Source organism: Schistosoma haematobium, chromosome 7 (genome assembly GCF_000699445.3).
Source record: "Schistosoma haematobium chromosome 7, whole genome shotgun sequence".
Classification (NCBI taxonomy): domain Eukaryota; kingdom Metazoa; phylum Platyhelminthes; class Trematoda; order Strigeidida; family Schistosomatidae; genus Schistosoma; species Schistosoma haematobium.
In genome coordinates, this window is record NC_067202.1 from 18,219,686 (window position 1) to 18,233,987 (window position 14,302).

The window sequence follows — 14,302 nt, forward strand, 5'->3', positions numbered from 1 at the left end:
AGCGATTAAATGTCCTATAGCAAAACGTATTACTGTTGGGCTTTTCACATTTAAACCGGCAATCAATCATTTTTTGTGCATGTCTAATCTCACCGTTGTTTGTTTCATTCAAGTTCTCTTTTTAGATTTACGATTATTCTGATGCTGAGCTTTACTGCTCTAACGTTTAGTCAAAATAACCGTTTCGCATCTCATCTGTTCAAATGTCTAATTAGTTATGACTTCTGAAAATCTACATAACACTTGAACCAGTATTATTATCATTACTGTTGTCACCATTATTATGATTACTTAACAGTCGTGTCTGCAATTACAGTTATTTGGATCTTTTAGTCAACCCTATGAAAAACAAATTGAACTTGTTCACTGCGATTGATTGTCTACTGCATAATCTGTCTTAATATAAAGCAAACTTCCATGATTTTGTGGAGCAATTACAATTGATAAATCACTGAATGTTGGCCAACTTTTTATTTGTCTTATCTTTTAGTATTGATCAGATTTCAACGATGAATGAATTGTAATGAACTTTAATGAATTGTAAACATCTCAATAGTACCAGAAGCCAGGTACGGGTCTAAATAGCTGGATGACTACCTGTCAGACTGTTTATTTGAATAGCACGAGTTTGAATCTGTTTGGGAGCGTTAGACCTCTGTAACATGCAGATACGTTTTGTTCATTAGTGTAGACTAACACGAATTACGTTCAGCATCAGTCGATTTGAATCATTTGTTTCGACAAATATCTTTTTGTTATATTCTGTTCAAAAAGTAATGCTGATGAATGTGAGTGATTATTAGACACAAGTGTAGATCTAAGCATTACATGTGAAGAAAAGAAATAGTTTTCATTAGAAAATTGAGTTGATTTAACCTTGTAATTTGTATCATTGAATGTTTTTGATTTTACTAGTCTACAAAATGTACATAGCGTTTAGGTTTCTTTATAAGTCAACTAGAACGTGTTAAACAAGAAGGTGTAGTGCTAAGTTTTTCATCCATCTCTTGTTTCGCAGTAATTGATGGGAAGGATTTTTTATTCGCAGTGTTGTCTTCTTTGTCTTGAGAAGCTTTGTGGAAAGCTGGTTTTATTCTGTCTATAGAAATGGTCTCCTTATTCCCGTTTCTGTCGATAATCAAGTATTTGTGAGTGTGTTTATTTACTTTAAAAGGACCTGCATATGGTGGCTTCAGTGGATTTTTCACAGCGTCTACTCGGATGAAAACAAATTTGCACGTTTCAAGATGTTCATCAAGTTGAACTCGATTGTTATGTTACGTGTTGGTTTTCATAAAGACACAGCATTGTTGAATATATTCATCACAACATTTCAACGCACTTCAAATTGAACCCAAGCTGGATGTGGAAGATGTCATTGAAACATTTAACTGAAATGTTTGTAGCCAGATGATGTTATCAAGTCAACTCAGACATTCATTAGATCATAACTGTCTTACAAGAAACATCCACCACAATTTCAGATCGATTCAATATGTGATATGTATATTTGTCTGGAACTCAAACTCCTTCCGTAGTTGTATGCATTGTTGTATGGCAAACATTTTAGTGTAGGTAATAATTACATTATCCACAAACTCCTACACGTTCTTTTCGTATGACTAAAGCTCATGACATACATTCTCGCGCGCCATCGATTATCCTCAAATCATTGAGCCGGTATCTTATAGTGATAATGTCTGACTTCAAAGAATCTACAAAATTTTGCGACTATCCTCCATCGTCTTATGTGAGTAACTGGCCCATACCTGACGCACATCAACCACAATGATCACGGCATCCCAATCGAACTCAGAAAATTATCTCCTACTTTGATTGACTCTTCTGAAATAAAACTCGACAAACTACCCAATCCTATACTAACTATTATGATTACATCTGCCGATACTATCATTAGATATATTATCATTGTTGCTATTTCTACAAATTCTACCATTCGTGCCATAAATAAACCGCTTACCAGTAATGATCATAATACAAAGATACAATTATTCATAATAATAATACCACTGACATTATTGCCGCTTCCATTTTTAATACTATGTTTATTATTACTATCATTACTACAGTGAACGAAGACATGGTGAGGCCAAGCAATTTGATTTTAAATGCGAAATCACAGTGTTGTCGTAAAATATGAAAACCGTACATGAAATGCTTCATTCGTACATCTTCCGTCAGTTTTCCCTCATAAACTTCATCGTTCCTTAGTTCTTTTGCGTTACAATTACTCCTTATTATGTATATACGTTCTCTTCAACTCGATTTTCACATTATTCTGTTGCCAGACCTTTTATTTTTGATTTGTATTAAATATTATTCATGTCAGCCAGCATAGGCAGATACATCACAACAATACTACAACTTCTACTACTACAATGGAGCACGCTACTGATAAGATTCCTTACAAATAGTAGGAAGTGGAAAGCGACATCAAAGTTATCACCGGCCTTTGATTGTGAGTAGAGTTTTCGAATATCAAAAGCACGGTGTAGGCAGAACTCCTAGAGAACAGTCGTTAACCAAGTTAGAATCGCCAAAACATCACAAAGTGCAAGTAGCCTATGAAGCCTATGTATATCTGTTATGCAGATACCTTTTAATAACACTCAATATATATAAAACCTTTCCATATTGCTAACATTTGGACCATTACTACTACTGTAGTGAACGAGAACGCAGGTGGGGACAACCAAGTGTATTTTGATACAACTTTACATAATTTCTTGGTAAATTCTTAGAACCAAACAGTAACTACTTCAATTGCACAATGTAAATCAATTGTCTCAGAATTTATAGTTCTTTTGTCTCCACAACAATCAATCACTGTTCTCGTTCTCTTCTATTCAATGACTCCAACCTTCAGACTACAGGCATTTCACTTTCGATTGATGATACATAAAACTTATATCTGTCGACATCAGTAGCACACATCACGATGCTACTGCTTATAACAATCGTAAAACTACCAAAACCAATAGTCCCACTTATACTGTTACTACAACCACCACATCTACTGACGCTACTAAAATTGGTGCTATCAATACTACTAAAACAAGTACAATAATTAAAATTAACAATGCTAATAATCTTACAACAACTCACACTACTACTACTACGACTATTAATAATAATACTACTGACGATACCAGTAATATTACTACCATTACTAATACTTCTAATACTCATATCACTAAAAGCACTAACAAAACTAATGATATTACTACGCATTACAATACTTGCACCAATTAAACCACTACTGGAACTTCTACTACTATCAAAACTACCAATATAACATCTGTTATGAACGAAGACTTTGTTACAGCAAAACATTTCATGATTTTAGAATATTAAAGATTCCCATTGTGAAAATTAAAAACAACACATATAAGCGAACAAACGTTTTCAATTAGATCGTCATCAGTTGTTAGAAATAGTGTAAAAGATGTCTTCAACTTCACCTCCAAAGTAGAAAATATTAATGTTAGTATGAAAAATATGATGTCATTGAATGTAGGATCTTTGTTCAGCAACGTACCACTTATAGAGACTATTAAGTTTATATGCAAGCAAATATCAGAAAAACAAATCAACACTGGCTTGCCTAACGATAGCCCAAGGGAACTGCTCCTAAGATGTACTCTGAATGTACATTTTGTCTTCAACAATACTTACTATAGACAAATAGACGGGATAGCCATGGGCTCGCCTCTAGGCCCGATTTTAGCTGATCTCTTCCTAGCAAAGCTGGAAAATGGACCTCTCAATGAGACTATTAAGAAACTTGATTTATATTGCCGATACATTGACGACACCTTCATCATCGTAGATCAAAACACTAGTGAAGAGGAACTCCTAGACCAATTCAACAGTGTTCACCCAGCGATCGCTTTCACTGGTGAAAGCGAGCATGATAAGAAGCTGAACTTCCTTGTCGTCACACTAAGCAGACGTAGTGACGGCACACTAACTAGAAGCGTGTATGGAAGAAACCCCTCTTCATGCCAATATACTCACTTCTGCAGTTTCACACCCATACGTTACAAGAGAAATTTGGTCAGATGTCTCACTAGCAGAGCAAAAAAGTTCTGTACAGTAGACACTCTAAGTCAGGAGCTTGAATGTATCAACAACTCACTGACCGAGATCGGCTACCCCAGCGCGTTCATTAAGAAGTACATGCATGATATAATAAAGACGTCGGAGATTTCAACCGTTCGCAAGAAACCTTTATACATGAAAGTGCAATTCAACGGGGATGTGGCTAGTGACACTCTGAAATATAGGTTAACCAAAGTAATCACCAGGACATCGTACGCAGCCAATCTTGCGTTGACCTTCTCTTGTCGACCAGCGATGTCTACTCAAACGAAAGATAAGTTGCCTGAGTTGGCCTCTTCCATGTGCATTTACAAAATCAGCTGCTCCTGTGGAGAGAGCTATAAACGGCGTACTAACAGGCAACTTAACCAACGAATGAGTCACATCATTGTCTACTCTGACTGGCCGTATAGTAACAATGCACGATATAACGTTTGGCGCTTGTCAAGAACATATTTAGGCTAAATATAGAATAATATAATTACTATGATTAAAGACAAGTTATACAAAATAACCACTTCTGCAAGGTTGAGCCATACCGTGTGATTGCAGTTCTAAACATCAACGGGAAGACTCAACCAAACAATACAAATGAATATTTGCAATATCCTTTCTCATAATTACGTGTGAGTGAGAATAATTATTAAATAAATAGTGTATAATGAAGTGATCATCAACTGGTAGAAAAACACCGTAGTGTCCTTCTTTTTCAAATCTGTCATCTTACCAATGCTACGGTCGGACTGTTACTACTTTATTCAATCCACACTGTTCTTCAGTCTTACGTGAGTATACGCTCAACTAGTATGGTATTTTGACTGATCAATTTATAACAATGACCGTTGTAAATTTCAAATAATATTTTCCTGTGGTGACACTACATCAAACTGAACATTCACAACGGATTCATTATTGATTGCAATGATCACATAATCACATATACAGAATACTGCTAATTTCTAAACTAAATGCTGTAAAACTCTTATAATATAATTCAGCTTTTATTCAATGAAAAATAAATTCACGTAAATATTTCAGTTATTTAATCACCAGAATGACTTCAGTCGATACGTTAACAAACAGAAAATGGTATAAAACTTGTTCAAATAATTGAAAGGCGTAACAAAATGTAAAGAAGTTTCCGGATGAAATACAGAATAAAACAACTCGATCAAAATAATAAAAACAAACGATAAAACATTTCTGTAAATCATGGATTACTCTTCTTTCTCTTATACATCCAAATAGCACAACCGATGCATATGACACAGAAAGCGACGACGACGACTACTGGTATCACGATATGCAAGTAACGAGGTGTGTTATTATGTTTACTGTGTCCATTTATTCCTGAAGTGGTGCTCTGAAAGAGAAACGAAACAGTAGCATTAATACTAAATATTAAATATTCACCGAACAAGGTTCAGTTTTTTGCAGTATTTTTCCGAAATTTTTCTTCAGTGTGAATTTCAGTGATTCCTTTGTTCTGCACTTTAACAACTACAGTCTACAAACTTTCACTATTTGTCCACACATAATATACAATTTCCAACGGAATACGCTTCATCACTCAAGCCAATTTCATTGGTGATTCATGGCAATTCACATAGATATACGGTTACATACTGGATTTCTGAAGTCACTACAAGCTCAGTGAGCTCAAAAATTAATATGACTCCATGCATTTGTGTTAAACAACGTTTCTGTTCATTGTTTGTTGTTACCATGAAATCAAAACGTATTCTTTGTAATGAAATTTTCTTCCGAGTAATCGGATGTACAATGTGGAATGTAGCAATGTTGTAAACAATCTATGAATCTTAACAATTACTTACTTTAACATCATTATCATCGCTGTTAATGCACATATTAGCTTTTGCATACCAGATACATTTCACACTTGATGTTGTCGCATTTTGGCATTTTTCAATGGAATCGTGTTTTGAACAACTAACTGTGAAAAAAGTAAGGGAGACGGTATTTCAGGTTATCAAACAAAAGATACGTGAATAACAAAGTGTGTAACTGATATCAGTTTTATCATCAATCTATATCTTGTATACCGTTTCTGCATGTGTGAAGTGCACAATCAATTTGTGAGCTCACTGGCACTGACTATTTCGAAATCAGTGCATGAAGGTCAGCTGTTCTCAGGCCGAAAACTGATTTTCAATTTTGTTGATTCAATGGAAAGACAAAGGAAGAGTGACGTTGTTTTTCAAATCATCATTGTGGCTTCCACAAAAACAATTTCATTACCCTATTATGTGATGGAAGGTTTCAAAATATGTGGCCACGTTCTAGTCTGTTTAACGTCAGTTAGCACATCAGACTCATTGAATTAGTGAAAATAATATTTTGTTAGACAAATACTGAAGGCGATCCGAACACTAATGTATCGAGCGATTCTCCGAGTACTGGAAACGTTATTTCAAGAGTCTAACACATGGTGAACTAAAAAGTGTCCGTAGACAATTATAGCGACTCACGTGCAATTGAGTTTAGTTCAGTCAAGTTCTTTTGTTGACCTATTTAATGGGCAAAGTCATCCATGCTATGACTACTTGTTGTACTGTTATTATTATTATGCTTGTATGAAATACATATGCTTGAACATTGCTTAGCGTTTACGCATGTATTCACTCTGCTAGCTTCATTATGAGCTGCTTAATCTATTCGATGACTCATCCATCTCCTTATATATATAGCGGATCGAGGGTGATTATTTATCGAAGCACAGCTACTACATACTCACTTTACATGTTCATGAGAAAGGAAACAGTCTTATGTTGTGTAAATCGTCAGTAAGTTTGTTACTATGAATGTATATCGACTATGATAAATTGCAATTTGAACGCGTGACTTGTCTACACCTTCGATTTATCGAACAAGCATGACAAAGCAGAGATTTTAGAAATGAAACGAATACCTTCAAGATGATCACAATAACATGTCGCGTTTCAGTGATTTCAATACCCCAGATAAATTGGATATCATATATACTGAATGAAAAACTAACGAACGCCTCCTCGATAATACACAATCTGCCAACAGACGATAAACGTTTTCGAGCAATAAATCATCTCAACCATCGTTTTGTGGAGTGATATCTATGTAAATTTGGTGAAAGTAAAGACGTCTGTGGTAATTCAAGTTGAGTGCTTAATCATGTGGAATATCCAACAGCACGTCGACGTGTAATTAATAATTGCAAGGGAAGCGTCAACTGAGAAACAATACTGGATATCGTGAAATGGCTAAATAAAATTACACTTGGAATTTATAATATGATGAAACAGAAGTGATATATTCAAGTGCGGAAATATTCGATGCTGATTAAATAAGGTTTAACATACCCTCGATAGTTTCAATCTCCACTGACATGTCACTTGTTAACCATCGTCGGGTGTTTCTATTTGAACTACTTTCTCATCTGAAATACATTATAATAAACACTTATGATTTTGATTTCTCGGTAATCAAATGATTATTCGTTTCATCATTTCATGTACCGTAAAATTATGTCTTAAACATTTCTGAGTAAAGATACAGTTTTATACATAGAAAATCCACACAAAACATGCTCTACATCATTACTGATATTGAAAGCGGCCAGTGTTTAACTTGTAAATGAAAAATGATAAGATTGAATTTCTGATTCATTTTAAAACATTATCAGTGCAACATCTTCAAGAAACATGTTCAACTCGGTACAATTCTTTCGACATTTCAAATTGCACATAGTCAACATTCAGATTTACTGTTAAAAAGACTAAGTAACATATTTCAACCGATCAATGTATACCGTTTGACCAAATATTTAGTGCATTGTCTCACATTTAATGACAAAACATTGTATTTTACCGAATCGCTTTCACTAAACGCTTATCTTGAAACTGAGCTTGATCTTAAGACAACACATGATCACTTCAGTAGGGCATGAAGATTGAGCATCGTATAAAACAACTATCAGCTACAAGCATCACTCTTTTGTTTCTATTTGAGTAGTCATAGGACTGAGGACAACAAGTGGGACTGTTTGTTCTGTGAGTGAATGAGCGGGTGAGTGAGCGAGTGAATAAATCAGTAGATATATGGTCTGTCAAATATTGTCGTTCATATATCCCTGTCTGGATCAGTCCGTCGTTAAATGTATGCGTAAGCATTCTCCAATAGCTATACACAATTTTACTGTAATGATATTCACACATCGTGGTTCTATCACTCGGAATATTGGGTTAAGAAAACGTCAGAAAATGTGGATCACGAAATTCATTGTCTGTGTAATTTATCACAGAAGACTGAAACAGAACCATTACAAGTTCATTACAACAACTCAAATCGAATTTGTTACAGTGATAAGGATGATCGTTGTTGAATTAAAAACACATGTACTTTGATTTCAATACAGTGTTCCATTGTTCCAAGGACACTAGACATTTTCATTATTGGGTTTCACTAAGATTCTTAATCGGGTGTAACTACAAAAATTCCATTCAAGAATTGTAAACATATAATCGACGTTGAATATCCAGTATACAGTAATTTTTGGACAGTGATTTTACGAAAAGTATTTCGACCTTATCCCTCACGATTATCCTCAACACTTTAATTGCACTTCAATCGTTTTGTCTTACATTCAAATCAACTAATCATTGTAGACTGTAATACAGTTATACATGATCACTGTGAGCGAAAACAGTAGATTACTATGTTGACATGCAGATGTCCGTGTACGAATGGAATGTAATATTACGTTAACAGAAATCTGTCGACATGGTTACTCTACATCAAAATACCAGCAATAATTGTTACCTGCACACTGAAAAACACCTTCAATTTGAGAGGTCAGTGGACTTTTCTCTTGTTCCGTGGGGATCTGAAAAGAAGTATTGGAAGTATCAAATACTGACATTCAAAAACATTCACACTGTGAAACGATCAACAGTTTAAACACTAAATCCCTCAGAATATTCTGCAATGTACTTTCCGAACAGCTTATCTCCAGAAGACGAATTAAATCTTGTCATTATATGACTGTTTCCGCGCTGTAATCTAAAGTACACTGTTTGTCCTTATCTGTCGTTAAGAGACATCATCGTTTCTTTTGATGACTCTTCACTTCTAATTATTGACTGTTTTTAGCAAGTAGTACATTAAAGTGTGTGTCATTAAATGATTAATAATAGTGTCACATAGTCCGTTTGCACATTACAAAAGTTGATCTCTTTCTGTCGTATTCAATGTATCTTGATACATTTGACATTATAGATACGCAAGAAAGAGTGGGTTAATTTATAGTACTTGAAACAAAATTTTATTTCAATTCAATTGTACAACTTACGTTCTCATAATAGAGGGATATCTTCCCATTGGAATGTATCACATTAGTTATCTTGACTGTCTTAACTGTAAACAAAAGACTATTGATACTTAGAATTCTTAGGGAATGATGATGAGCTTGTTACTGTTAGGTGTGACAGTGTATATGCCTACTTACAAAAAATATCCAATTTAAGCAAACATATACCGTGTTATCTCAAATGTTTTCCTTCGTTGAATTCGTTATGAATAATATCAAGTGGACCTCATGGAAAACATACGAACACAACTTATTCAAAATGAATGTCAGCTGTTTAGTCTTCGGAACCCGAGAAGTATACAATTCTGCGCAATATTTTCTATCATTACTCCCAAATCAATCGACACTAAGAACACATGACTTGTGTTGTGGAGTGTTTGCTCACAAACGGAACTTGAGAATTTAATTACTCATTAACCACACTGGCAAATCGGTCAGTCGACTGACTCCGACCATGGCGTTTACAAACAACACAGGTTTATTTGTTGAAGATGTGAAGTGAATAGTTTCAGACATATTGTCCTAAGGATTTATTGATTTTATCGGGCAATATTTAGGAATGACTGTGTCGACGAATGTGGTCCGTGCAGAAAATGGCTTTGGGACGAACATATAACACACATTATTTGTTACAATAAACGGACTTCACATCAAGTTTCATTGAAGCCTGTCAACGATGATGAATCTGTGCATCAGTGTTTCCACATGTGAGATGGCATTGTAACTTCATTCACCCATTTATTACTCGTCAAGTCTAGTCTCTTCCAGTCTATGTTAACTGTTCTTCGAGTCTTAATCATTGTGATTAATTGATCAATGGATTCCATGTGCAAGTCCATCCTCATTTTGCAGAAGCGTTATGTATTCCTACTTCTGTCAGTCATTGGGAAAAATTGAATTACACAAACTGAACAGGCAGGTGTGAGCAAACACGATGAGTAGTTTTAAGTGTTAAGATTTCATATGATATCAAATGATCATTCAATGTTCGCTTACTTGTATCGCCAACCCATAACTTAAAATACCATTTGACAGCAATGAAATCATCTGAAAAACATGAAAATCAAAAAGATATTTGTATATCTGCATAATGAATATCTACCTCTTTTGATAAATATACATTCTAACAAAAAATGTATTGGCAGACGAGTTATCACCTTCCTTCCTTCCTTCCTTCCGAGATTTAAGTGAACTGGTACATTTAAATGAACAATCATCATTCGTTGATTGATTGTGTAAGGAAGGGCGTGGGTTTTAATGTCATTAGTTTATAAACAGGATAATCTAAAAAGTGTTAAACATCCAATGGTCCACAGGTAGCGACTAAGAGATATTTAACTTTCACGAATCAACTAGGTGTCAGAAAAGAGTTGGAAGACGTCAAGTATAATTTGACAGTTCATAAAGTTAATGACTCAAACTGGCCTAGTGAACAACATTGCTTAGTGTCGCACATGCGATCGATTTGATTCATTTAATCTAGAAAGAGGTATCGCGTCGGTGAGACATCTTTTGCATTGTTGTTTAAATAGACTGGATAACTCAGCAACCACACCGCTTAGTTCATAATTTCTACTGAATCGATTTGTGTTTATTTTGTAGTGAATCCTTGTGTTTATTTGATATTTTAACTTGACAGTAATGAATACGTGCTGTGAACACACGTTGTGGTACCAAATCACAGAAACCATATAATCACTGTGAACTGGTCAGCTTTCGTGTAATAATCAAGCTAAATACTGAACCATTTATGCACAACAAGTGTGTGTGAACAAACAAAAGAAAACATTATGGGATAATAGAAAAACTCACTGTTGTCTACCATCTCATATTCAGGAAAAGATTTGCCGTTAACAAAATTATGTATCGTTCCGATGTTTTCTTCTCCGAATATTTTTATTTTGCCTATATTCAATGAAAACATACAATTTGCTTGAAATTCTATAATGGATGAATGAAATGGTTTGAAATGAACTGGAGACAAAAATGAATTTCGTGAACTTTAATTAGTTTGCTGTAAGACATCGAAAGTTTGATCAGTTCAACAAGAAGAAAAAGGAATCTATCAAACGTTTTGAATGTCAGAAAACGCATAAAACTGATTCATTGAAGAAATTCTAGCAAACTTGATTCATGGAATGAATTGTGATCAACAAAACTCAATAACAATTTCAAGTAGAAGAAAAAAATTATCTTACCATCACGAGAAATCTTAAATGTAGTGACGTTAATACCGTAAAATTTAAACGAAAATTTCGGTCTAACATCCTTAAAAGATGCAAACATAAGAATTAGTAGTTCCATTAGAAAATGTAGTCAACTCACCTGAGTGGTACTAAATTTTTTAAAACTGTCACTAACAACTGGATACGGCTGATAGTGACGTATTGTTCGTGAGTAGTAATAATGATGAGACTGTGTATGTGCATTAGAATCTCACTGTATACTTACATATATATATGAACCGTTTTCTGAAGTCACATTTTCATATGTCGCTAATTCAGGGTTTTCGCAGATATCCTGACAGTCGAAGAATTTGGAAAGCACAATGACGACCAAATAAACCGGTATCAACAGACCAGATAGAGAAGTATATCTAAAATGGTTGATATGAAGAAAACAATTTTATCTCGTTGAGTTGAATCAGACCGAAATTCATATAGTACATACAATAACTTCGTGTGTTCAGTCAACACTCACCTCATCTTTCCGTTCAAAATAGTATAACAATCTTACCAGAACTTGGTAGGTTTATATAGATTTTTCAGGTGTATGTTTGTTTCTTTCTGACTTTCTATGATTCAAAGTAACCATCGCAAAGATCTAATTTCATAAAATCATTATTTCACTGTTAACCAATCATTTCTGTAGATGAATCCATTATTATCCAATATCTTTGTAGCTATTGAGGACATAGGCAGATATTTATTCACCATTGGTTGAAATTTCTGACCTCCGTTGATGAAAATGCTTTTGGATGTGATTGGCAATACTTTAAAATAAGTGATTGGTTTATTTGTAGTTCAAAATATATGCTCATGTGTTCACGAACAAACACTTTGTTGCGTGTATTAATCTGTTAATTGGCTGTCAATGGCGTCTTAGTGAGAATCTTTTCGGCAGTGCGCATCCACAATCTCGCACGCGGGATTCAAACACAGGATCTTTGGTCTGGCACGACAATGCTTAACCTCTAGACCACCTATTTGCCATTCAATAATAACGGTGTCTAATTTCAACAAATCCACGAGGATGTGCAACCACCCACCAATTTCTGAGATAGATACCTGTCTCTGCCTGAAAGGAATAGCTCGACTGGTCACAGTTGCCCACAAGAACTCCGAGAATCCCCAGAAGGAGCTAGTTAATAGTGAGCACATGATAATCATCAAGGTAGGGTTGTGGGGAATGATTAGTTCGTCAAAGATATCAGAACCGATTTATGTTAGATAATGGTCCAGTGCTCTACGTTTCCAATGATGGGCTGATACTCATCGACTAATGATTTCAATCGATAGCTTAACAACACCATACTGCGAATATGGTTTCATGTATTGATGATTCTAAGAGAAAATGACCATTAAGCTCACTTCAATTTAGATAGTAAATGGTTACAGTGTTTATTCATAGCTGAAGCAAGACTAACTATGAATTGACTGCCAAAATATTTGTTTACAATTTACTTGCTATTCACAAAAGCAGGAATGTTTTGTAAAATGAGACTTCCTTTCATCTCTGTTCTGTGTGTATGTAGATGACTGTCAGTCACATAAACACATAATTAGAAAGCGGTATTCATTATTCTAACAAAGTTTCATATCACGCCCACGACACAATAAAGAAGAGCATATGATTTGAATAATTAAATATAATGAGGTGATAGATGAGGAGAAAGTATAATCATTGAAATTTCTACAAACAACTGAGGTCATCAGAAATATTCAGATGCTTCGCACTACTATTTCAGTGTTTTTTAAAAGAATATTTCTTGTGAGACAACGCATATCAGATAAGTAGAATTGAAGTAGATGCGATGATCATGTGCAATATTTAACTAAGTAAACTTGACTGAATCGTCAAGTGACAGTCCGTAACCCGAATAGATTTAGGAGGACGTTAGAAGTACATGATGTGATCAAGCCAAGTAAAGACTGTTCATCGAGAATAATGTGTTCCTGTCGACCGATGTTATCTTCTAAATCCGTCCAACCATATCTTTTACTTACCAAACACATTGTGGTCTCAAATGAAGTACAGAAGTGAAACATGATTGTCTGCTTGATCAAAATAGAAAAGACGAAATACAAACAATTAAACCAACAAACATCGATGATGATTATCATGGAACTGAAATCTTGCATCACTATCTCTCTGACTATCACTAATCTTTAATAAAACAATTGTTAACATTTCAGTGATGAACTGAGGCAGTATTTTCAAATTGATATCCTGGTTCCAGATTATTTTCAATGCACATGATTTCGAAGCCATTGTGCAGAATTGTTCGTCGGATCATATTCAGTTCACCATCGATTGTGTCTTGATTGCATATTCGTTCGGCTCTTGTGGATAGAGAGTAGAATAATTTCCTCTTCCTACTCAGAACTAAGAAGTCTATATCCCGTTCCACGTCATTTTGATTGACGTCCACTCAAGTACGTTTACTATCTTCGATATATTTGTCAAACCGCTTATATTTAATCACAGAATACTACATATAAAAGAATCACCTATGATCCTATCATTATAAGTGTGACATTTCTGATCGATTATTCATTCTATTTCATTAACTTTATTACTCGTCTTCCCTTTCTAATT

The 14,302-nt window shown here is 34.7% G+C and overlaps 1 protein-coding gene across 2 annotated transcripts; it reads right to left on the reverse strand.

Moving 5' to 3' along the window:
- Positions 1 to 5,171: 5,171 nt before the first annotated feature.
- On the reverse strand, positions 5,172 to 12,093 carry MS3_00000799 (uncharacterized protein). 2 transcript variants are annotated; one of them, XM_051208426.1, is made up of 8 exons: positions 11,936 to 12,093; positions 11,297 to 11,899; positions 10,481 to 10,531; positions 8,938 to 9,531; positions 7,479 to 7,555; positions 6,612 to 6,650; positions 5,958 to 6,076; positions 5,172 to 5,485 (listed from the first exon to the last, which is right to left on the reverse strand). In XM_051208426.1, exons 5-8 carry the CDS (start codon positions 7,504 to 7,506, stop codon positions 5,333 to 5,335), a joined length of 339 nt encoding a protein of 112 aa, XP_051064594.1. In that variant the 5' UTR covers positions 7,507 to 7,555; positions 8,938 to 9,531; positions 10,481 to 10,531; positions 11,297 to 11,899; positions 11,936 to 12,093; the 3' UTR covers positions 5,172 to 5,332. The 2 variants fall into 2 exon arrangements, with proteins under 2 accessions (XP_051064594.1, XP_051064593.1); XM_051208425.1 differs by lacking the exons at positions 6,612 to 6,650; positions 10,481 to 10,531; positions 11,297 to 11,899; positions 11,936 to 12,093 and having other exon boundaries at positions 8,938 to 10,005.
- Positions 12,094 to 14,302: the final 2,209 nt, after the last annotated feature.